Source organism: Sturnira hondurensis, unplaced genomic scaffold (genome assembly GCF_014824575.4).
Source record: "Sturnira hondurensis isolate 20B ecotype Veracruz unplaced genomic scaffold, ASM1482457v3 Scaffold0007217, whole genome shotgun sequence".
Lineage (NCBI taxonomy): Eukaryota > Metazoa > Chordata > Mammalia > Chiroptera > Phyllostomidae > Sturnira > Sturnira hondurensis.
The window spans coordinates 4,252,585-4,277,649 of NW_028079848.1; the positions used below are offsets into that span (position 1 = coordinate 4,252,585).

The following is a 25,065-nucleotide window of genomic DNA, read 5'->3' on the forward strand; positions in this document are numbered from 1 at the left end:
GGGCACCTGCTGTGGGGCTGGTTTTCTCCGGGGAGGGGCCACTATTAGCACCTTTTCTAGCCCTGGGTATAAAACCACACAGATGTCCAGTCTCTCAGGCTACAGTATCTGAAAGACTCCCCCTGGCTGGTGTGGCTCAGTGCACCGAGCTGGCCTGTGAACCCAAAGGCAACCAGTTCAATTCCCGGTCAGGACGCACCGCTGGGTTGTAGGCCAGAACCCTAGTTGGGGGCACGTGAGAGGTAGCTGATGGATGTCTCTCTCATTCAGGTTCTTTCTTCCTTCCTTCCCTTCTATAACTAAATAAAATCTTTAAAAAACAAGATAAAAGATCACAGGCAGATTGTTTAGTCTGTTTCTCAAAGTTCTACTACCCATGGCGTTCTTAGTATTAGATTTCTGTGTCATGGAATCTTAGTGAACATCAGGATTAAAGAGCCAACCCCCCCGCCAAAAGCCCACTTTAAATCAACCTGGAAATGCAGTCAACAGTGAACTGCAAGGTCGCTGGCCAGAACACATACTGAACATCTCGCCAGGAGAAACGTCGCTCAAGTGCTAGATGAGAAACCTTGCATTTCAAAAACTGGCCGTCCCCTTCCAAAACGCCATGGTCGGTAAAGCTCAGGGACTGGGTCAGATGGCGGGGGGGGGGGGGGGGACACGACCACCAGAGACCTGGCAACTGAAGGCAACGCCCCCGTCCTGCAGGGAGTCAGAAAGCGCCTGGAGGGCGTTACAGGACAGGGCACTCAGGTGGGAGATCCGAGTGGACCCCATGGCCAAGACTGAGGGCAAGGGCGCATGGGCACACGGGGACAGGCAGTGAAAACCAAGGTGGGTGAAGGGTGCATGGGAGCTCTCTTACTCTTAAGCTTTTCAACGCTTCCTGTAAAATAAAAATGTAAAACCAATGGTTGCTGAAATAAACGCCTAACCTGCATGTTAACTAACGCGCATTAATTCAACAGAGGCAGACAGCGAAGAGCTGGTACCCTGGGGAGACAGTGGGTTGTAAACCCTTCCCCTCATCACTGTGACCTTGGCCAAGCCCCAGTATCCAGACGGCGACCTCAGATACCTGAAGACAAGGGCCCAGGACAGCGCCTGCTGAGGCCAACACCCCAGTGTCCCAGCAAACTGAATGGCCAGGAAGCGTAGAAAAGCATGTTGGAATTAAGTTTTTTCTTTTCCATTAAACAAGGCAGTGTAAAGCCAGGCCAACTGTTGAAGGCTGGCAAAACGTCCTTGATTCCTTTCTTGTTGAAATTACAAACCAGATGGCCAGGATTTTCTTCTGAATTTATTGTTTAACCATGGACTATAACCCTAAGATCATTAGTGACACCTACCCAGACACTCAGGAAAAAAAAGTTACCACCTCGAGTTTTGTGTATTCACCTGAATAGTCAGGAACTTTCACCTATTTTATTTAGGTTTTCATTTTTCCAAATCCCAACTGGAAGCTAGTGCAGTTGGAGACCAGTGCGCACTGAGCCCCGCCCGAAAGAGGCAGAGGTGCCCAGGTCACTCCCATCAAGTGTGCGACCCTAAGCAAAGCTCTTCTTCATCTGAAAGGAAACAAAACAAAACTCTACAGTCGTCTTCCCTTATGTTCATTGCACAGAGTGAGTTCTGCTTTTGTAACTGACACTTAATGGTTTTTACAGTTTAAGATGCCAACTTTAATAGCTTTTCCCACTCCAAAAAACCCTCATAAGTTTTTCTTTAGAATGGTGTAGAAACCAGGATTTCTGCACAATTCGCTGGAATTTTTTTTGTAATAAAAATCTCTTTAAAACCAGAAAACAAAACAAAAAATCCTAAAGGAAAGCCCTGTACCCAGCGTGGTGTCTGCAGCCACGAGCAGGCCACTGCTGCTGCAGGCCCCACACCTGCTCCGCGGGGTCTGCCCACGCCCGCAGCGAGCCCTCCCGAACAGCAGCCTGGGGAAAGAGATCTGGAAATAAAATGTGTGTACTCGTGAGTACCAGGGAACAAGCGGCCCAGTAGTACATGAGGCAAGATGCCTACAATGAGATGCTTTTTTCATTTAAGATTTCTTTCCCGTGGTTGCATTTTTTCAACAACCACTTCTGGTCATCAGAATGAATCTGAGAGTGCTCAGGAGCAACGGTGATTATAGCAAAGCTATCAAGTTTTTAAAACATTATTTATGCCTGTTACCTTCACTTCTCACCCTCTAAATGTTGGTGACCAATGTCAGAGGCAAACCCAGCACAAGGGGAGACCCCAGAAAGGAGTGCCGCCCCGCGCTTTCAGACACGGTAAGCATTTCAGTGTGCAGTCCTTCCTTCACATTTTCAAGATGCTGACGCAGCGCAGCGAAGACGCAGCGCATCTTCTTTCACACAGTCCGTGCAGAAGACACCTAATTGTGTTAAAGTTCTGAGATACAAATGATTTTTAAAAAAATCCAGGATGAACAAGTTTCAAAATGCATAGTGTTCTGTGCATGAGTCCATTTCCTTTGAATTCTGAAAGAATGAAGTGGTGAGAAAACAAGAAAAAGCGGCCGCTGCACTCCATCGCCCTCTGCTGGTCAGCACGCTACTCTGGCATGTATGGGTGGAGGTGGTCCTCCACTGTGCCCACCGCCCAGTGGGTCAGCTGCTCCTGTGGCAGGTAGAGGCAGACGCTGCACAACTTGAAGATTGTAGCTTTGTTTTTTGGAGTCTGGAGGGGGAAAGGTTTAACATTCTTAACAGAGAACACTGTGACATAAGCGTCCAACTGCCACACGACCTCGGTCTCCCACAGTTTACTGAGCACTTGCAGGCACAGTGATGACCGACCCAGAGTAAGGGAATAAAAGGTGGTTCTCACCCTCAGGGGCCCTAGGAACCAGGCCTTTCCATACAAGATACAGGGAAACACAACCACACGTAAGCACGACCACACACAAGGCTTTCCGCGGGTGAGGTGATGGAGGGTGGGGATACAGGAGGGGCGAGTACAGGAGGGGCGAGTGGGAGGAGCACAGCAGAACTAAGGCGGGCAGACTACTCGCTGGAAGAAATCAGGGCCCAAGGGCACGGCATGGAGGAGATGTGAGGGCGTGGCTGCGAGGGTGCAGAGAGCAGACCCGGTAAGAGCGGGCGGGGGGAAGGTCAGAAACGGTGCCTCTTTGTTACCCTTTAAAAGGCAAGACCTAAGCATACGCTCAAGTAAAAGACGAGAAAAGAGCTAATGTGCTACCAGAGAAACTCCAAGTCTTACTTTCAAAGGGTCACTAGATGTCACCACCGAACGTGGGACAAGTGTGCCAGGTGCTCTCACAACCGCTCCAGCCAGGGGAAGCCCAGCTGAGCCAGACCCGCCTCCCTCCCAAGTACCCCGAGGAGACAAGCGGCCTCGGTGCGCCCGCATCTGTGCGTGGAAGTGAACCGGCACGCGTGCACGCCTGTGCCTGCCACAGCCACCACCTCACAGACAGGGTGTATTCGGCTCCACGGAAGGAGCCTGCCCCCACAGGCCTGGGTCGGGGGTCTCCAGCCAGAGGCGGCTGCGTCTGCAGGAGAATCAGACTCCAGGCCCGGCCCGCTCTCTACAGCACCAGCCCCTCCAACCATACCCTTTGCTCCGGCCCTCACCACAGTCCCACATTACGATAAAGGTTAATAATGAAGTATCATAAACTCTAAGTCGTGACAGTCTGATTTAGGACAGGTTTAGGATAGGACAGGTACAATGTATAAACATTATTTATAATGTTTTATAAATAAAAATTAACTTGGAACACCTGGACTGCTGCCTAAGTAGGAAATGCTGATTTTAAACACATATGGCTCTTTGGAATATAGTGTGCCTCATCCCTTTAGACTTTTATTTGCTTTGAAACAGGCCAGCACTTCTCGAGAAATGCTGCCGGGCAGGGGAGGCTTGGTTCAGGGCGCAGACTCCCACTGAGCCGGTGTGGGCAGGGCCCGAGACTGCACTCACACAGGACCACCTCAGGGCACCGCCCTCAGCAGGGAAGCTGCAGGCCCCACTTTCTCTCTCAGACCCCGCCTCCTGCCTTTTAAAAGCCCCGCCTCCTGCCTTTTAAAAGCCCCACGGGCCTTCTAAGAGCTGCCCCCACAGCTCCGATGTGCAGCCAGGTCGGGGGGCCACTGCACCAGCACGAGGCCCAGGGGACCTGCTTCTTCCTCTTTAACTTCAAAACTAACGCAGCGCTGGAGGAGCACAGGAAACAGTGTGGTGACCCTTAGCATTGAACACAGGCCCCTAAAGGGCCAGCACTCACCTGCAAGTGTTGTCTGTCAATGAAGAGAAACACAGACTGGTTTGGATTGTTGACAACAATTCCAGTCTTGTCCTTGCGGCTCAGAACGTGCAGAAACTGTTTCTCATAGTCACCGTGATGAAACTCAAACTTGGCCTAGTGAGAAACATGTACACGTGACCACAAACATGCCACGTGTTGTGAAACACCTACAGCACGCAGGTGCACAAGGCCGAGCAGCACCACGACCTAACTAACCCAGAAAGTCAAGCCCGGTCCTTCAGCAACAGCAGCCACGTTTCCAGTGCCCGGTCAGGACACGCAGCCGGTGGCCACCACTGTGAAGAGTCTCCTCACCCCAGCAAGTTCTGTCCCCAGGAAAGCTGGGCACATTCTGTCTCAGGAGTGTGTGTCTCAGGCGGAGAGATCCACGTGCCCCTCCTCGAGTCAGCTCACACCCACCACCCAAGACGCACCCTCCGGCCACAAACACACACCAGGCAGCCGAGAACCACCTCACTCTCAAGTCTCCCCTGGCATCACAGCATCCAAAAGGATGAGAGGAACTGAAAAACTCAGCAGAATTTCTCATCCTACTAAGCATTTCCTAAGTCAGACCCAAGCCCAGGAGTTTTCACTTGTAGGCGCGCACCACACTTACTTCAGGATACAGTACCTGAACAGGCCTAAAAGGCTCATCAGATTCCTTCCACCTAGAAAACAGGAGACAGACGATTTTCTCAATGTCATTCCGGGGCCAAAGAATGAAATCCATCTCCTGGGTGCAGCCGATCACGTCCTGCAGCAGGACAGGAGGAAGCAGAGGGAGATGGACAGGTCACTCACAGACGGAGCTCCACCTGGCAGAGCCGCACACTCTGTCGCTGGACCGTAAACACCCTGCCCGCCCAGCACACAAGGCCCGGAGTGTCCTGTTTCACGGAAGAGGTGGTGTCACGGGACCCAAGGAGTCTGAGTGGCTCAGCACCTGATTCTAATTTCTATCTTGTCCAGCCCGCAGCTGCGCAACTACGTCCCTCCATCAGGACTTGCGTTCCCCAGCTGCCGCTGATTCTCAGTCTCTTTTCCTAAAGTCCCTGCACCTTTACTCCCCTCTTCCAAACCAGAACCGCTGCAGCACAGGAGCCCGGACTTCTGCGAACTGCTACTGCTGTCACTGCACCCTGGCCCTCCCCTCGTCGCCCCCGCGGCGCAACACTGGCATCCAAGGCCAGCAACCCCGTCCAGGCCGGTGTGTGCCGACTGCACCTCCTCCCCGGCCCCATCGCTAACTGGGCGTCTCCCGTACAAACGCGCCAGTTAACTTCCCACGAGGGGCGGGAGCTCAGCAGGCCCGCAACAACAGTGCCTCCTACGTGACGTTTCCTACTTATCAGTTCTACCTGACACTTCCTAATTATTAGAGGCACGAGGTTATTTCTCTCCCCCCGCAAAAGAAAAGCCAACGGACAGTCATATAAAATACGCCCACAGCAGGAATGGAAGGCCCACCATTACCAGCCTAGTACCACAGCAGAAATGTCACCTGGGTTTTATCTGAAATCAGCTTTTAAGGACTCTTTACCCCAGCAACCACACACTCCTGGGGCGGGGCCCACCCAACTCACTAGCGCCCCGCACCAGGACTGCTCACCCGCCTCATGGACTGGTACCGCGGGGCGTGCAGCTGCACCACGTCCCTCTGCAGGAGCTCCACGGAGCTCTCCAGGGAGTAGCGGGCGCCCCGCGCGCCCCTCAGGATGCTCTCCTCGTAGTTGTTGGTCATGACGGGGATAACCTCGGACACCTCAAAGAGCGCTGCCTTCTTCTTCTGAAAGGAAACGAGGCGTGGGAACCCACTGAGAGCACGCCGCCTAGCGCCCAGACCACAGTACGGGGTCACGCGCCTTTGTGCCAACTCACCAGAACTCTCAAAATGAAGTTTTGTACTGAAAACACAGATTTTTCCGGTGGGCAAATCCTCCCCCAACCCCCAGCCCTGACCAAGCGGGAGGTCAGCAGAACGTTTGACCATGCGCGCCCACAGCAAGCCCTTACTGTACCTTCAATGCTGTGGGAAACAAACTCCACTCCCTCAGGTAAAAAACTGACCCCTCTACAAACAGCTAAAGGAAAACCTCCACTTTCAAAGGAAAAGCTGCAGATGAGCTGCACCCCCTCCGAAAGCACCCCACAGTTCCACCTGCGGCAGCGAAGGGCACTTTGACCCCCTGACTTAGGAGTCCAGAGCGGGGGGTGGGAAGTAATTATTTAGATACCACACTAAAGATTGTTTTTCTGACTCGCAATCAGCTCACGACTTAAGTGCAAAAGCCCTGGTATTTCCATGTACTCATAACCTAATCTCATTTCAAAGTCAGAGAAAGAAACTGCCAATTATTGTAAGCTGGAGAAAACTGTTTTTTCATGCTTCTCTTTGACACCTCACATCTCATTATTTGCTATTTACATATGGAATTCTAAGACCAAAAAAGTTAAACTCCTTAGGTTCAATTAATCTACTTATGTCAGACAAGCTTCAGATCCAGTGATGAGGTTCTCTGAATGAGTCCCAGAAACGAAAGTCAAAGCTGCAGGCGAGTTTCATGACACTGCCCACCCCCACCTGTGGGGAAGTGGACCTGAAGCCAGGAGTCCTGCCCCCGCCCCCCAGGAGGGGAAGGGAAGCCTGCAGAGGAGACACGCACTCTCCTCGGCCCGTACTCCCGCTGCTCCAAAAGTGCACAGGACCATTTGTGCTCCTTCACGCCCACGAGCTCTCAATTACCTTCTCCTTGAATACGAAGGCGATGTACATCTTGAAGTCAAACTGGTCAGCCAGAGACTCTTTCTTCTTCCTAAGCTGAGCACGTAGTCTGTTCAGAGCTTGTTTCTTCCGAGAGTTGGGGTCCCCCATTTTCAAATGCAGGTGGTACTAAAGCCTTTGGAAACTGTCGCTAAACTATGGGCACTTTTTCTTAAGACTCAAGTACAACAGAAACAAGTCATTTTTCCCTGCTAATGTGACTGAGCGGCTAAAATCACACCTGTAACCCGCACCTGCACCTTCTGGCGATATTAGCAAACTGTCACATCACAGGGTCAAGAAATAAAAGGTGCTCCCCAGTCATATTTGGACAACAACGTTCGGGATGGGACAGGGGAAAAGGGAGGAAGGGGAACAAAAGCAGAGAAGGTACTTGAACTAATTTTTTTGAAAACGCATTTGGCTTAACTGCCCAAGGAAGGCCTTCTGGGAAAAGCGAGGCCCACCATCAGGCCTCTCCCGCGCACTAAACACAGCCGACACCAGTCCAGCCCTTAACATCCATCCGGATTTCGCACCCCCCCTTTTTTAGAAAAGGGTTTATGAGAAGGAACAGGGAGGGGGAAGTGTGACCTTTGCTTTCCAAGTACCCCCCCAAAAAAGAAATAAAAGAAAAAACCCACCAAAAAAACCTCCCAGAAACCCCAGAACAGGGAAGGCGAATGAAGCGGACACACCCGATGGGGTCTCACCCAGCCCGGCCCATGGCTGCAGTGCCTACTTATTCTCAGTCACTCCAGGTCTCGCTATTGCTACGCTGTCAGTGCTGCTATTGAATACACTTGGTGGTGAGCAAAGAGAACAGTGCACAGTCGGTCGAGAAGGACGGGGAGAGGTTCAGGGTTTCCCTGCAATCAACTACAGTGTATACCGGGGTCGGGCAGCTGCTGCCCGAAGGAGCCAGGAAGGAGAACAGCGGCGTTATTTCCAAATTCCCCAGCGCCCACATTTTCACTCTCAGGCGGCTGCCAAGGCTGCTGCCCAGGAGCACCATGACGGCAACGGAAAGGGTCACAGAACCCGATGGAACAGCCCCTGCGGCTCTGCTCGGACGGCGCCCCGGCACACCCAGGGGGTTAGACCCACACGCCCCAGGGGAGCCTTCCTATTGACCGGCCCCGACCGAGACCGTGGGCGTCGCTGAGGCAAAGGAGGCAGGTTCTTCTCCCAAATCCAGGCCGTGCCCGGGGGTCACCTGCCTTCCGTCCCCCAGGCCCACCCCCACCCTTTGCTTTCAGCCGCAGCAACTCACTCGCACCACGGGAGATACTGGATCACTCGGGTTTTCTCTCATTTCATCGTGGAAACAATTTCCGCCCGGGTAGAGTAGGCGGGGCAGAGTAAAGGGGAAGGAACAGTGAGAATAAAGGGAATAGTTGTTAATAGTAATTACTTTTTAAAGCACGCCCACCCCACCTCCCTAGGAAACGAGGTTCCCGGACTCCGGATGAGCGCTCTCACGTGAAACAGACCATGCTTCCCGAGTGGATGGTTCAGGGCGGGGTCGCGGACCGACGCGGGCAGGCTGGGGGCCCTCTAGCCGCAGCCCGCGGGCGGAGCGGCGGCGGCGGCGGAAGTGGCGGCGGCGGGGGCGCTGCTCGCGGCTCGGGCAGGAGCCATGTCAAGAGAACACCAACAGCCAACGGAGCCCCCCCATCCCCGCTGCGGCGCGCATTGGGGCCGGGCCGCCCGCGCTGCTACCGCCACGCAGCCCCCGCCTGGGACCCATAGTCTGACTCGGCGCCCCGGACGAAGGGAGGACGGGACGGCGGCGAGAGAGAGAAAGAGGGGAACGAGTAGGAGGGAGCGGTCCCGCGGAGGGGGAGGGAGGGAGCCCTGCGCTAAGGTCCGTCGGCGAGTCAACCCCAAATAAAGTTATTTCAGTCCAAGCATCTGCTGAGTCCTCCTTCCCCAGGCGGCTCCGGCTCGCAGGAGAGCAGGGCCCGAACGGCGATCGCCGAGCTGCAAGCGAGCGTGCGCGGCGGCACAGCCTCGTTCCCCGCCACCGGTGGCTGCGGAAGCGGCTGCAGCCTCGGCGACTCTGGGATCCTAGGAAGCCGCGTTTGAGACAAGCAGCCAGAACAAACAACTTAAAATGGCAGCGGCGCCGCTGCGTCACCCGCCCTCAGCGGCACCGCCCCGAGCTCTCTGCGCCTGCGCGCGCCGCCGGCCCCACCATCTGCGCCATAACAGAGAGGGGAACCCGGGGCCGGCAGGTCGTCGGGCTTCTTCAGGAGACTAGGAGAGAAGAGCAGGAGGCGGGGGTACGAATAAGACTTCTCACAGCGGGAGTTCTTTGAAACAAAGCTACTTGGCCGACATTTCCGCCTCAAAGAGGAGTTTAAAAATCAAGACTCCCCCCCATTGTCCTGTATGGAGCATCCTTGGGGCGGGGACAAGGCAGCTTCCACTCCCTCCGCCCCTCCGTCCGGAAGCCCAGGTCCCGGGAGTTGGCACCTCCCACCCCTGGCGTCATAGAGCCACGCTCTATGCCCCGCCCCGCAAAGCACCCGGATGAAACCGGCCTTCCGGGGTCTCCAGAGCCTATGCGAAGCCCGCTGGGGGCGAGGCGGGGCGGGGCGTAGGGAAGCGGTGGGCAGGTGGAGGGAGGCGGGGGAAGGGTGTCCCGAAGTTGGGAGCAGGTTCTAGTTTCCTTTCCTGAAGTTGTCATTCTAACCCACTGATGGTAGTCTTGGGTGGGGGCGGGGCGGGGTGTCTGGCGGGGTCCTGCAGCGTCTAGCGGGGAGTTCATTTCTACTGCCTGGAATTTTAAAAACGTGCACCCTGGTGGCTCTCTGGTCCTGCCTAGCCACGTGCGCGGGCAGGCTGAGCGGGCCTCGTATGTAAACAAGGTCAGAGATGCCTGGAGGGCTGCGACTTGGCAGAAAAACATCCCGTCATGCCGCGTGAATTTCTCTCCCTCCCTTCAGAGCCTCATTTCTGTTGGGATCCCCCAGGACCCTAGGCCTAGGTCATCGAAATGTGAAGAGAACCCTGTGGGTCATTTCTGCTTGATCTGCCCAGGCTCTATGGCCATCACCAAGTAGAGTTGTTTTAATAACACTTTTATGGACCAAAAAAAAAAGGGGGGGGGGATTCCATGGCAAGTAGAATGGGTTGATCTGATCATAAAGCCCTAACTGGGCAGGCAGGTCCTGGAGGGGAGTCACGCCCCAGGCATATGATTCTTCAATAAAGAAGCTGCTCTTTGCCGTAAGCAAGCCCTGTTCCTTGTGTTTTATTATTGAGGTGGAGGGATTCTTCATTCGAGTTGGAAGCCTGTTACCAGATACATGATTTGCAAATCTTTTCACCCGTTCTGGGAATTATCCTTTCCTTTCAGTTTCTTGGTGGAAGCCTTTGTAGCACAAAAGTTTTTAATTTTCATAAAGTCCAATTTCTGTTTTTTGTCGTGTTTCCTTTTGATGTCTCTTCTAAGAAACCATTGAAAAAATGTTACACTATACTACTATAATAATCCTGAAAAGAACAGGTTGGAGCAGATGTCGAGGTAAAACATGAGGTTTGCTGTTTCGGCTGCTCTGAAACGGAACCGGAGATGTTGTGGTCACAAGCTGAATGGCCCCGGCCATTGTGCTCTGGAGCCGTGTCAGGCCTCAGCGAGAAGCAGCAGCAGGTGCCCTGGAGGAGGAAAGCTCTTCTAGTTCATTTTCCCTGCCACTTGGGAAGGCTGCGACATGAGAAAGATAATCAAAGGGCGTAAATCTTTATAAACCCATGACCATTGTGTTCTTCAGTGAAAGTCAGTTAAAAGTCAGAGAGTACACACTTAACATTTAGCTTTGTTAACCGTAGGAAAAGTCCACTTAATTATTTTAGAAATGGCGTCTTCGGAGTTAGGCAACTTCAAAGGCCGTGGGTTGTGGGAGTCTTGACCAAAAACGCCTGCTTAATTTCCCCTTTGAGGTTTTAAATGTAAGGCATTTTCTTGGTTGAAATGCAGATACTGGGGAAGAAGCTTACATTTTTTGTAAAATAACACCTTATGAAGGTTCTGTGCCAACACCCCCCCACCCACCCACCCAACCCCAGGGAAGACAGTCCAGTGGGCTCCACAGTTAACCTTCCAGCCTCTAGGCAAAACAGCTATTCTGCATTCCTTCCAAGTTAAGAAAGGACTACCCAAACCATGCTTGTATAGACTTAATATACTTGTTTGACAATAAGAAAGACAGAAGAGTACTTATCATTTAGAATGAAAGGGCAGTTAAAGTGCTTCCTAGACAAGGTAAAGCTAAAAAGTTCATTATCACCAAATCCTTATTAGATGAAATGTTAAAAGGATTTATCTAATAAATAGAAGATCAAAAACTATGAATGGGAAAATGACAACAAACTCACAACTATCATTGAGTGAATCTAAAAAAACCCTAAAACTAAACAAACAACTAGAACAGGAACAGAATCAGAAAAATGAAAAAAAAAATGAAGAGCACATGGAGCGTTGTCAGTGGTAAGGGGGAGGGGAAGAGTGGGGGTGGAAAAGGAAGAAGAAGCAAAATTGGTAGGCATAAAATAGGGAGAGGTTAAGAACAGTATAGGGAACAAGTCAAAGAACTTATATGTACAACCCGTGGACATGAACTAAGGGGAGGGAATGCTGGAGGGTTGGGGGGTGCAGGGCAGAGTGGGATAAAGGGGGGAAATTGGGAAAACTCTAACAGCATAATCAATAAAATATACTTTAAAAAAGAAAGCAAGGTATGTAACAATTATTTTTCACTACTCTAAAAAGAACCATAAGCTACCTTTAACATACACCCAGTACATACACTGCACAGACACTCTCTTCTCTCACAAGAATCTGTTGTTCTCAACATTTCCCCCAAATCCACGGTCAGCATGCATGCTGGGCTGTCAGGAACTCCCAGATAGTTTGCCCCTTCATTCGTGCTGTTCAGTTTACGAGGTGCGGCCTTGAGTTTTGGTCGGATTTGTGGTCTACAGTCTGGTAAGTGTGTCCACAGAACGAGTGGGTGCTCCGCCAGCCAGGCCTGCGTGCTCCACAGTCCACGCCCCCAGCAGCAGCCCCCGGGCCCGGTCTCCCGATTCCCACCTCACCGGCTTCTCCTCTCAGAGCACTCCGTCCTCTCGGGCTAATACGATGCCTCAGCCCGCAGGGATCACTCACGGAACGTGCTCCAGCGCAGGGTTCGGAAACAAAAATGATATAAAAACCAGAAACATGCCCGTTTTGAGGCCTTGGCTTACCCTTCTGCGGGGAGGGGGTGAACAGGTAGTGTGTGCATCTCTCCTCCGGTCCATCCTAATGTCACCTCGGCTGAGTCTGTGGAAGTCAGTACTTATTTGTCCCTGAACTTGGAACACAGTTAGAACCAAAAGGATATTCAGCTGAGTCCTCAGCCCCCACCATGGATTTCTCTTTACNTGTTCTCAACATTTCCCCCAAATCCACGGTCAGCATGCATGCTGGGCTGTCAGGAACTCGCAGATAGTTTGCCCCTTCATTCGTGCTGTTCAGTTTACGAGGTGCGGCCTTGAGTTTTGGTCGGATTTGTGGTCTACAGTCTGGTAAGCGTGTCCACAGAACGAGTGCGTGCTCCGCCAGCCAGGCCTGCGTGCTCCACAGTCCACGCCCCCAGCAGCAGCCCCCGGGCCCGGTCTCCCAATTCCCACCTCACCGGCTTCTCCTCTCAGGGCACTCCGTCCTCTTGGGCTAATACGATGCCTCAGCCCGCAGGGATCACTCACGGAATGTGCTCCAGCGCAGGGTTCGGAAACAAAAATGATATAAAAACCAGAAACATGCCCGTTTTGAGGCCTTGGCTTACCCTTCTGCGGGGAGGGGGTGAACAGGTAGTGTGTGCATCTCTCCTCCGGTCCATCCTAATGTCACCTCGGCTGAGTCTGTGGAAGTCAGTACTTATTTGTCCCTGAACTTGGAACACAGTTAGAACCAAAAGGATATTCAGCTGAGTCCTCAGCCCCCACCATGGATTTCTCTTTACTTTTTTACCTCTTTTTCTTCCCTGCTTCTTTCCTCTCTCTCTCTCTCTCTACTTCCCTTTTTTCTTTTCCTCTTATGCTTTATGCTCGCTGGTATTATCCAAAAATGTTCCTTAGCCCCCCGTGTACATCCCTAACCGTGTACACAGCCGGCACGACTGGAGGCGTGACTTCCCTGGCTAGTAGCAGCTCTGTACTTTGGGTTAGGGATGTACAGCCTGCTCCCCAGCCAAATGTGCCCGTCCGTTTGAGAAGGGATTTTTACCATTTTCTTTGCCTGACAGTCTCAATCTGTAAAAGAAAAAGCAAACGCCATAAGGAACATTGAAATATTTTGGGGATTTTTTTCCCTTCCTACCAAAAGGGAATGGGGAGATATATACATGTATGATACACACAAGGGACAGTGTGGACAGAGAAAAGGCCCGGTGTGGACACCACGAGGAGGTAGGTAGCCGTCTGCAAGCCGAGGAGAGAAGCTCTAGGAGAAAGCAACCCGGCCAACACCTTCATCTGGGCTTTCCTAGCCTCCAGAATTTTGAGAAAACAAATTTCTGTTGGTCCTCTGGTATCCAGTTATGGCAGCCCCAGCAAACTAACGTGGTGACAAATAAAAGGACCAATGGAGGGGGGCCTGTCTGAGAAGGGAGGTGCATTGGAACGCAGGGCCAGCAGGGTGTCCCACCATAAGGAAGGAGCGAAGACAGGCCTGGTGGGGAGAAGGCAGCAGCGAGGGCGAGACCCTGCAGTGAGTGACGGGGTTGGAAGCAGAGGCAGCCAGCGGGGAGGCAGGGAGGCCCCAACGGAATGGAAAGATAAAGCAGAGGCCACCAAAAGAGAAGACTCCACTGGCACATGGGGCGGAAGCCAAGGGAGAGGGCCCTGGAGGGTGGAGAGACCATGTTTTAAAAATGCAGTTGAGAGGCTGAGAGAACGAGGAGGTGGAGAAGGCGGTGGGCTGGCCTGCAAAGGGGTCACCTGGGACCTCGGGAGAGCAGTTGCCCTGCGGCTGTGGGGGAGGAAGCCCCACCGGCACGGGTGCCGTGGAAGTCAGGGAGGTTGGAGAGGGGCGACGTCTCCTTCTAGAGGCCAGGTAGCCCCGGCTTGGCTGCTCAGTTGGTTAGAGCATCGTCCTACTGAGCCGGCGCTGCAGGTTCAAGTCCTGTGCCCTCCAGTCAGGGCACAGGCAAGAATCAACCAAAGAGAGCCCTGGCTGGCGTAGCTCAGTGGATTGAGCGCGAGCCTGCAAACCACATGATCGTGGTTCGATTCCCAGTCATGGCACATGCCTGGGTTGCAGGCCAGTTCCCAGTGGGGGATACATGAGAGGCAGCCACTCATTGATATTTCTCTCCCTCTTTCCTTCCCTTCCCCTCTCTCTGAAAATAAATAAAATATTTAAAAAAATTAACCAAAGCGTGCAACAAAAAATCCATGTTTCTCTCTCTTCCGTTTTTCCTCTCTTTCTCTCTAAAGTCAATAAGTAAGTTGAAACAATAAAAATAATAACAACGTTGTATTTTAGCACAATTTACAGGCACAGAAAAGTTGCAGATAATAGGAGTTCCTATCCAGCCCTCGCCAAGTCCCCCAGCTCTGGCATTCGCAGCATGGCGCTGGCTGGCGCGTCACTAGTGACGGAACTCGAGGCTCCTCTCGGATGGCCCCTGTGCCAGGCTCCTGATGAGAAATCGGAGCAGGTCGTGGCAACTGGGCGACTGTCCTGCAATACGGCAGGCCCCAGAGGGAAGCGACCGGTTTGGTTTCCAGTTAGATGAAAAGTCGGTTATAATCACAGGCTGTATCTTCTAAAGCCTCCTCCCCTTTCCTTAATGGCTTTAGTGAGTTCATAAGAAAGAAGCCCCGTCAAGATTATTTGACTAGGGAAACATGGGGCCCTTTAACTAAGTCCCTGAGGCTACTCAGTCTGCCACATGGGGGGCGGCAGGCGAGGGGGTGGGGGGGGAGAGCAGCTGCTGTATCTTTAACAGCCAACCAAGACCAAAACCAAGGCATCTGTGACTTCCGAATAACAGTCGGTCGTTGTTTTACTTCTGTTAAATCTGTAGCTGGTACAGTTTTACCATATTTGGGGAAAAAAGGAAACGATCTTGCTTGAAGCTAATTCCCTTTTTTAAAACCTCTCTTTTCCAAGAAGAAACATACATTGGTTACTAGAGCTCATTTTACTCACAAATTTATTTTCTGCTTTTTGTTGATTCAAATATCCAGTTTTCTGACTTCATTTAAAAACAAACGAAAAAACCTTACTGAAGGACTCAGGTTGCCCCCTTCCTTGGTCCTTATCTGCTGATCAATGTTGTATGTCAATTGTTTTTTTTCTTATTTATTTTTAGACAGAGTGGGAGGCAGGGAGAAAGAGAGGGAGAAATATCAACACGCATGCCCCCAGTTGGGGACCTGCCCTGCAACCCAGGCATGTGCCCTGACTGGGAATTGAACCGCTGACCTTTTGGCTTGCAAGCCAGCACTCAATCCACTGACCCACACCAACCAGGGCTTGGTATTGGTTTTTTCTCTCCAGTCTCTAGGTCCACTCACCTGAGTCCAGGCCCAATGCCCAGTGGGGGTGTACTCTCCTCTCTAGTGAAGAGCCCCGAATGAACGCACCCACCTATCACCCAGGTAACACAGGAAGCGGCTGCACGAGGCTTTCCTTTTGAGGCTTAAAGGGGCAGATAAAGTCCTTTCCAGCCACACAGATGGACGGGCCCCGTGAAGCCCGGACAGAGAAGTCGGTGTGCGCTGGACGTATCTGTCTGTCGATGGGGTGGGCAATAGCTGACGTTAAACTACCACGGGGGTGAGGGAGGCGATGTTAGCACGCGGGAAGGGCACCCCACAGCTTTCTCGTTGCGGAAGTGATGCTGGCCGTCCGCACTCACCAAACACAGGCCGGCAAGTGCTTCCCTTAAGTGAAAAGGCGCACGCGCGCGTGTGTGTGTGTGTGTGTGAGAGTGTGTGTGTGTGTACACGGAAAAGGTACATACAGGGTCGGTTCTATCAGAGGTTTTGGGCATCCCCTGGAGGGGTGAGGGGTACCCCCTGCGGATGAGTGGGGACCATTGTACTTGCTCTAGACTGTGTCCCCTCCCAGATGTCATACATGGAAATGGAGCTGCCAGCGTGGTGGCCGTCGGAGGCGGGTCCTTTAGAAGGTGACGAGGTCCCGAGGGCGCAGCCTCCGGACCAGGACCAGCACCCTTAGAGAAGACACCCCCGAACCTCCCCATCCCGCTGCCACCTGGGACACCAAACCTGCTGGCACCAGTTCCTGGGCTTCCCAGCCCCAGAACCATGAGAAACAAACTTCTGTTTCCCAGCCGCCCCGTCAGTGGTACTTTGGGCCTGAAGGGAGTAAGTCAAAGCTGGTGCAAAGGCCTTTAAGAAACCGAAGTTCAAGGGGAACCATTATCTGTGATAAAAGGTAAATAATAGCCCTGGTGCCCAGAAAAAGTAAAGAACCAAGGACGACTTTTAGGTAAAAATCTCAAAAGTGTTTGATGGGACAATATTTTCCAAAGCTTGGGGAAGTGAGTTCTCTCGGAGCTCCTTAGTGGGCGGGCGCATCGGTTGGGGCACCAACCAGGTGGCACGAGAAATGGGCAACCAGGAAGTTGACCCCGGGGGTTATTTGGAGTGGTGTGCTCAGGGTCATGCCCATGGACAGGCAGCAGCCCCGAAGGGCAGCCACCGGGCCTGAGGGCAAGGGAGGGAGCTTGGGCTGAACCCTGGGGAGGAGCTGCCTCCAGCTTCAGGGAGAGGAACTCAGCCACTGCCCAGCGGAGGCCTGCGGCTCCTTCCTTGCCCTGTGCTCTGGGCTCTGCCCGCCGGAGTCTGCACCTCCCAGGGAAGCTGAGTGGAAATCGGGGACAAAGACAGATGGGTTTCGACTTCCGCCAAGATGGAGGCATAGGTGGAAACACTGTGCCTTCTCCCACAACCAAATTTGAATACAACAAAGGTTTGGAGAACAAGGACACAGCCAAAGAACAGAAAATTGAATTATACCGAAGTCCTACAACCACTAACCCTTCAACATGGACGGTAAGAGGGGCGGAGCCAGCAGCGGAGCAGGGTCGGGCAGGACAGATCCCCCGACCTAGGCGCGCAGGTAGCCCGGACCCAGTCAGGGTGGGGGCAGACTGACCGAGGTCGCACATTCACACACAGTGAGACAGACCGCGCAGGCCCCAGAAGGCGAACCCAGTGGCGGAGGGCTGACGGCGGTGGCACACTCACGTGCAGTGGAATGAAACGCATGGGCCTGGTGACGGTGGTGGCTGGGGCCCCGGGGCCGTGGTGGCAGGCGGCAGACGGGATTGCCATTGCTCCTCTTTGACCCCGCCCCCACATACAGCATCACAACCCAGCGACTGAGTTGCCCTGCTCTGGTGAACACCTAGGGCTCTGATCCGGCTATGTAACAGGCACAAACAGTCTAAAAGATGGCTCAAGAAGAACTCAAAGTCCCAGAGCTGATAACTCTAAGCGACCAGGAAATAGCCAGGCTCTCAGATGCACAGTTCAAAACACTGGTCATCAGGATGGTCACAGAACTGGTTGATTATAGTCACAAAGTAGAGGAACATATGAAGGGTAAACTAATTGAAATGAAGGGAGATGTCCAGGAAACCAATAGTGATGGAAAGGAAACTGGGACTCAAATCAATGGAATGGACCAGAAGGAAGAACAAAACATCCCACCAGAAAGGAATGAAGAAATGAGAATTCAAAAAAATGAGGAGAGGCTTAGGAACCTCCAGGACATCTTTAAACGTTCCAACATCCGGATTATAGGGGTACCAGAAGGGGGAAAGAAACAGCCACGAGTGGAAAACTTATTTGAACAAATAATAAAGGAGAACTTCCCCAGTCTGGCAAAGGAAATAGACTTCCAGGAAATCCAGGAAGCTCAGAGAGTGCCAAAGAAGTTGGACCCAAGAAGGAACACACCAAGGCACATCATAATTACATTAGCCAAGACTAAAATGAAGGAGAGAATCCTAGAAGCAGCAAGGGATAAGGGGACAGTCACCTACAAAGGAGTACCCATCAGACTGTCAGCGGATTTCTCAAAAGAGACCTTACAGGCAAGAAGGGGCTGGAAAGAAGTATTCCAAGTCATGAAATCCAAAGACCTACAGCCAAGATTGCTTTATCCAGCAAAACTTTCATTTAGAATGGAAGGACAGATAAAGTGCTTCTCAGATAAGGTCAAGTTCAAGGAGTTCATCATCACCAAGCCCTTATTATATGAAATGCTAAAGGGACTTATATAAGAAAAAGAAGATGAAAAATATGAACAGTGAAAGGACAGCAAACACACAGTTATTAACAACCACACCTAAAACAAAAGCAAACCAAGAGGACAGCTAGATCAGGAGTGGAACCATAGAAATGAAGAACACATGGAGGGTTAGCAACAGGGGAGTGGGAGGAGGAGAAGGGGGGAGAAGGTACAGAAAATAGCATAGACAGTAGGTAGAAAATAGATAGGGGGAGGGCAAGAATAGTAGGGGAAATATAGAATCTAAAGAACTTGAGACACGTGGTTATAAACTAAGGAGGGGAGAATGGTGGGGGAGGGGGTGTGGGGGAGGGGTGTGCGGGTGGAGGGGAATGAAGGGGGGGAATAGGACAACTGTAAGGGCATAATCAATAAAATATATATATTAAAAATTTTTTTTAAAAAGGATACATGGACAACAACTAAGGGGATAGAAATGGGAGGGAGGTGAAGATCACTGCGGGGGCAGAGGTGGGCTGGGATGGGAGTAAAAGACAGAAAACTGTACTTGAGCAATACTTAAATAAAAAATTCAAAAAGATAAAAAAAAAAGACCGATGGGTTTCCTACAGGTCAGCCTCCTGGGGCACAGGGAGAGCAGAGAGGCAGATGCAGGCTCCGCCTCAGAGACCAGCGACAGGCTGGTTTTCAACGAACACCCTCGGAGGCAGCCACCCCGCTGCTGAGGTCTCACCCCGCAGAGAAACTAGAATGCGCATCGAGCAGGAAAGGACAAAGCAGGAGCATTCTGCACGCGTGGAGAGCTTTGCTGCGTGCAGACGCGGCAGCGAGTGCCGCACTTGACATTGGCCCTCCTGAGGACCCCGTGACGGTCCCTCTGCTATTGCCATCGGACACTGAGGAAAGTCGGTCGAGCGAAGACGGTCCCCGAGTTAACAAGACACCACAGCCCTGGAATCCAACCCGGCAAATTGGACTGCAGCTGCCAGGGCTGCCCAGTAGCACCGTTTGTGAGGACGAGAGCCGGCCTACAAACCCGAACGACCCTGAGTGCGGACACAGTAGAGGAGCACGGTGAGCGGTCCGCTAGGGAAGGGAGGGTCTCGGAGACGCACACCCTGGGGAGGGCCGGAGCTCTCTGGGTGCCGAGCACCCACCCGTGCACGGGAAGGAGAGGGACCCAGGAAACCCAGCGGTGCACCTCTCGGGTCGGGGCGCTGGGCCTCCAGGGCGGATTTCCCAAAGTATGCCTTCTTAGTCTTGCTTTAATATGTTACTGTGCACATTACTTTTCAATAAATACATGCAGTTAAAAAGTCACACACATACACACACGCACGCGCGCAAACATATTAAAGGTACCACCCGCTTTTTTAAGTGGAGGAAATAGGTCAACGTGACCGAACCTGTCAGAATTTTGATCAGTTTACTCGAGTCAGATGGACAACAATTGCTGGGACACAACATCTCAGCAGGTGGAGAAAATGACCCAGACAGAGATGGCAGTCCTGTACCCTCCTCTGATGCGTTCCCATTCGGAGGACGCGCGATGACCCAACGTGCGCTGGGGGTGGGTTGTGAGGGGAACCTCTGGGACTTCGTAAAGAGGAGAAGGGTGAGACACTCGCTTCTTTCCCCCAGTGAGGGGACCTGTGTCTCCCTACGCTGCAGGGACTGTGCCCTGAGGGGCCTGGAGGAAGGTAACCACTTCGAAGTTCAGAAGCTTTGTTATTGTGGAGCCAGACAGACCTCAGGCCACTCACTAAGGGAAAGACTGGCCTTTGTCAGGGAGACACGGACCTGGGACAGGACTCCCTTCCAGGCAGTTTTTCATTTCAGATGTGGTTACTTTTGGTCTAAGTGGGTAGGGCCGCCACGCAGGCCTCCCTGGGCTTCTCTAGTTTGGTGTGTGGCCCCTTTTCGTCCACAGTTGCTCGACAAAGAAGACGAAGAAAAACACGAGGTTATTTTCCTTGCTCATCTTTACCCCTTATCAGCATCAGTGCTAAGCCTGGGGAAGCCGCTGAGGACACGGCTTTTCCTGCTTCTTTTCCGCTCAAACCTACTTTTAACAGACCTCGCCCTTGGCGCAGGGTGAGGAGACTGAAGCAAGCCCGAGGGGAGGGGTCCCTAAGCCAGCTGGAGTCTGCTCCTGGAGAGGCAGGGCTCCCCGCGGGCGCTTTCTGCTCCTCAGCGGCTCAGCTGCGCCCACCCCCAGGCACTGTGGGCTCGGGCTTCCTGAGCCTAAACCTGTCCAGCAGGGGAGAGGCAGTGGCAGGAAGGCCCTTCAGAAAGAAGGGGTGCCCGATTCCCAGCTGGTTTGCAGCTGTGTCTCGCATACAGGCCGACAGAGCCCTGGAGGAGCAGAGCTGGCCCAAGGGCTTGAGCAGGGGCTGGAACGACCTGTGCTGCTTTATTGCTCTGCTGTCAGTCTCCCAAAATTATTAATCACTTTTCACACGGCGCACTAGGTCCCACCCAACCCCGCCCGCCCTGCTACCTAGCCAGCCGCACCTTCCCAGGTCCGAGCTCCTGCCTCACCCTCCCGCCTTTGGGGAGCACAGGCCCCGGCCCTTCCTGAGCTGTGCAGCTGCTCCTGGCTCCCCTACAGAGCTCACTTTCTTCTCTTCTCAGGAAGGAAGAAGATGCTTCTTTTGCGTGCCTGTTTCAAAATGCGTTATCAAGTCTCTTGCAAGAAAATGGCCCTTCTTGGCACAGTAGAAAGTCAGGCACGAGATTGATTCCTCCTTCTTCTCTTCAGTTTAAGATGTCAACTATGAGCCCTGGCCTGTGGCTCACTTGGTTAGCGTGTTGTCACAATACACCAAGGTTGAGGGTTCAATCCCTGGTCCGGGCACATGCAAGAACCAACCAGTGAGTGCATAAAATAAAAATAGAAGAGCAAATTGGTGTTTTTCTCTTTTTCTCTCCCTCTCTCTAAAAAAAGTCAACTATGTGCCCTGGCTGGTGTAGCTCAGTGGATTGAGCGCGGGCCTGCGAACCACACAATCGCGGTTCGATTCCCAGTCAGGGCACATGCCTGGGTTGTAGTCCAGTTCCCTGCAGGCCAACTCCCAGCAGGGGACGCACAAAAGGCAACCATACATTGATGTTTCTCTCCCTCTCTCCTTCTCCTCTAAAGATAAATAAAAAAATAAAATCTTTAAAAAAAAAGTCAACTATGTAGAATAAGGGTCAGCAAAAGAAAAGGGTCAGGCCAAATTTGGCCCAGGGCCTGGTTTTGTCTGGCCTGGGAGCTAACGAGGGTTTCTATATGTTAAGGGCTGTGAAAACTAACAAACAATAAGCAATAGAGAAAGCCTCAGCTATGTGCTCTCTGGCCCTTCACAGAAGCTTCCCAGCCCCTGGTTTAGAGAAGAGTTAACAACCTGCCTTCCTTTGCACTGACGCCATGGAAGAGAGAAGTGCCTGGGAGCTTCAGCGAAAGGGCCCCGGGGTCCCCGACGGCCACTGCGCCCTGGCCCTCAACCCCTTCCAGCCCCCTGCACAAGGGCGTCACCCCTCAGCTCCCCACCCTTGGCGGCCCAGAGGCCCTCCTGAGGGGTGTGGTCCGCAGCACAACATCTTCCAGGAAAATGGTGGTGGTTTGTGCCTTTGCCAGAAGCCAGCCTGCTGCCTGGCCAGGGCAGAAAGAGCTAGGGCAAGGGTGCGTGAGGTGTCTCTGGAGGGTGCTCCTGAGAGGGAGGGGCACGGCAGCAGGGGCAGATGTTCGCGTCACACTGACTGCAGGCGAGGAGGGAGCTCAGCAGGAGCCGGAGTGTCTGCTGGGCAGCCCAGCGCGTCTCCCGGGCTGGTCCTGGGCCCTGTGGCTTCAGGTCACCGTGCCCTGTAGTCTCTGACAGTCTGCACTCTGCTTCTCCCCTGCCCAGGCCTTGCCCCTGCCCCTCCCCGCGCAGGCTTGCTCTCCCTCTGCTTCCTCTGGCTTTTCTTGGGCCACTAGGGGACCTGTCTCAAGGGCCTGTCACGGGTGAAGGGCGGCGGCCACCAGCCGGGCCAGGTGAGAGTGTGTTGACTGTAACTATGCAGAACAAAACCGCTCAGTGGGCCTGCTTTTAACCACCGAATGCCAGACCCGAGGCAGCGCTCCGCAGCGTGAGATAAAGCGCCCTTCCGGGAAACTAGTACCAACGGGCCGCTAAGGACTGACGCCGCCGCCGCTGCGCTGGGTTCAGGTGGGCGCACGAGCTCGCCGTGAGCAGGCTCAGAGGACCCCCCTAGCCCAGCGGGCGCCCCGCAGCCCCAGCTTCCCACAGAGTCCCAGGAAGATCCCAGAGGGGCCTCTGGCCGGTCTCCAGCCCCCCGCGGGCCTGCGCTTGCGCTCTTAAACCCGAGAAGCTGACAGCTCGGCCCAGGTGGAGAGACAGACAGACCCGGACTTGCTTCCATTCCGTCACCTTCTGCGCGACCACTTGGAATCGTTGTCTGTTCAAAATTTAAAACAGTGGCTGAGTGCACATTGGGAAATGTGATACTTTGTTTCATAAGTACAAATTTTAGCTCATATTTGAAATATTTACTGAATTCAAATAAAAATTTTAAAGTTGACATTTCTTTTTTCATGAATTGTTTAAAACTGGAGAATGACTCAAGAACAGACCACATCAGTAGTACAATGCTTTTTTCCTAAACTGTATCTTTTACATGCAATACAAAAGGACTAATGAACTTCCCCTTTGCTTGTACTGTACTTTTAACTTTATTTTACTCATATAGGTCAAAGTTTGCGGACAGAAAATTCTCTCTTTCTGCAGTTACTTCCTGGACATTTTGTTACACACCTCACTTCATGATTACGTAAAATAGTGTGTGTTAAAATGACACACTCCAAAGAAACCGAGGTCCACCCAGGTGATGGAACACTGGTCAGCACCGAAAAGAAATGGGCTATCCAGCCATGAAAAGACATGGAATGAACACTTAATGCACTTCCCTAGATGAAAGAAGCCAGTCTGAAAAGGCTACATACTGTGCAATTCCGACTCTGTGACATTCTGGGAAAGGCAAAACCATAGAGACAGTGGAAAGATCAGTGGCTACGGGGGTGGGGGGGTAGGGTTCAGAGTTGGCGCCTGTCCAGGAGTTAGGTGTCTGTCTGAGGTCACACTGTGTGGCAGCATCGAGTGAGGGTCTGTGTAATGTAAGTCTGCTGTGTGCCAGGCATCGGGCCCCGGGAGGCAGGCGTGAAGAAGATGCTCTCTCTCCCTCCAAGTTGTGCCAGCTGCCTGGCCCTGGAACTCTGCTCCCCCACCCCCACCTCACCTGCCTGTCTAGCTCCTTCTCCTCCTCATTCATGTGTCAGTTCTTGTGTGGGGAAACAGGGTCTCTTTTTCTTTGCTACTAAAAGACTGAAGAATGCTACTTTGGACACACATTAATGAAAGTCGAGTGTTCCCCGTAGGTGAGAAAATCAACAACACAGTATACAGGTTGTTAGATGAACTTCCAAGTTCAAGTTCTGTGTTTAGTTAGGTCAGACAGCATTGCCACCTAGTGGGCAGTAACACACTATCCCAGGAACTTTGTGTCATGGACATTGTTTGGTAAACTACCATTTCAGGTTTCAGGACAGGAGGGGGAAATCGCCAGTTCCCTCCCAGCCCTGCCAGTTTTCAGCTATAGTGACCCTTCCACTCTGCCCTCTGCCCTGCTCACCGATTTCACATGGAAGACAACATTCCTTCCGGGCATTTCAGTTCTGGAAAGAAATAGCACCATTATGAACTTCGCTTCACACTTTGCCTAGAGCAGACGACCTGAATGTAACTTTTTACGTACTCTCGAATACATGCTTACCCATTTGGGCTCTTGTCAGTGGCCCTTTTCATTACGTGCTGACTGGTGACACGGGCAGTCAGAGTCCCAATGTGGACTGGCTGGCGATTCGAAGTCAAGGAGCCTGGTGCTCGCACTTGTCACCGCTCTCCTTCTGGAAACTCGGTTTTCTGATGTGTCCTATATGAATTTAGATTTCATGCGTTATATTTCCCTCAAACAAAGCCAGAGCCGTCCGACTATGCTTTGTACATTTTCAGCTGTCAAGAGATCTGGGGGCGGGGGGAGGTGGCAGGCAGGCAGGCACCAGGGGCGCGGGCAAGGAGGGGAAAGCACGTGCTCAAAGCAGCACGGGGTGGAGGGAGAACGAGGAGTCAGGAAACGGGAGCGCAGACTTCCCTGACGCCTGCGGCAGGAGTGACAAGACGCCGGTGGGTCCCTTGCACCTCGTCCACAAAGATGGCTATGGGAGAATCTGGCGGACTAGTAAGAAAGGCCGGCCGCAGGACTTAAGGTCTTGTCACCCCGAGTTGCAGCGCAGCGGTGTCCAGCGCCTGGAACCTAGGTGGTGCCCGAGTGCCCCCCCCCCCCGACCCCTAAGAGTCAAAATGCAAGAAGCCCGAACGTCAAGGCTCTGCCCACGGCGGGGAGCCGGCGGAACCAGGGCTGCACACAGACACGAGGAGCCGCGCACTGCAGACGCGACACGTCTCCCCGCCGGTGTCCGCGGCGGGTGGAGGTGGCTCTGACTGCTCCCTCCGCAGGTCCGTCCCGCGAGCAATCCGAGGTCAGGACCCGGGACAACGCCGGGACCTCCTCACGTAGAGACGCGCAGGGCCCACCGCGCCGGCGCAGGCAGGGGCGGGGCCGAGGCGGGCGCCGATTGGCCAGACTTGGACGGGCCCCACCCCTCTGGGGGTCACGTGGCCTTCGGGGCGG

At 53.0% G+C, this 25,065-nt stretch overlaps 1 protein-coding gene across 2 annotated transcripts; it reads right to left on the minus strand.

Moving 5' to 3' along the window:
* Positions 1–1,285: 1,285 nt before the first annotated feature.
* On the minus strand, positions 1,286–9,178 carry CUNH6orf62 (chromosome unknown C6orf62 homolog). 2 transcript variants are annotated; one of them, XM_037051386.1, is made up of 5 exons: positions 8,326–9,178; positions 5,901–6,077; positions 4,923–5,045; positions 4,268–4,402; positions 1,286–2,697 (listed from the first exon to the last, which is right to left on the minus strand). In XM_037051386.1, the coding sequence occupies exons 1-5, from the start codon at positions 8,365–8,367 to the stop codon at positions 2,572–2,574; spliced, it is 603 nt and encodes a 200-aa protein (XP_036907281.1). In that variant the 5' UTR covers positions 8,368–9,178; the 3' UTR covers positions 1,286–2,571. The 2 variants fall into 2 exon arrangements, with proteins under 2 accessions (XP_036907281.1, XP_036907280.1); XM_037051385.1 differs by having other exon boundaries at positions 7,035–9,176.
* Between the last annotated feature and the right edge of the window lie 15,887 nt (positions 9,179–25,065).

Bases quoted from the DNA above. Each gene is read 5' to 3' on its own strand.
- CUNH6orf62 (XM_037051385.1), bottom strand. From the start codon at position 7,163: ATGGGGGACCCCAACTCTCGGAAGAAACAAGCTCTGAACAGACTACGT. The intron at 6,078-7,034 runs GTAATTGAGAGC...GTTTCCTTTCAG, and splicing joins CCTTCGTATTCAAGGAGAAG to AAGAAGAAGGCAGCGCTCTT. The intron at 2,698-4,267 runs GTGAGTGCTGGC...TTCCCCCTCCAG, and splicing joins TTGACAGACAACACTTGCAG to ACTCCAAAAAACAAAGCTAC.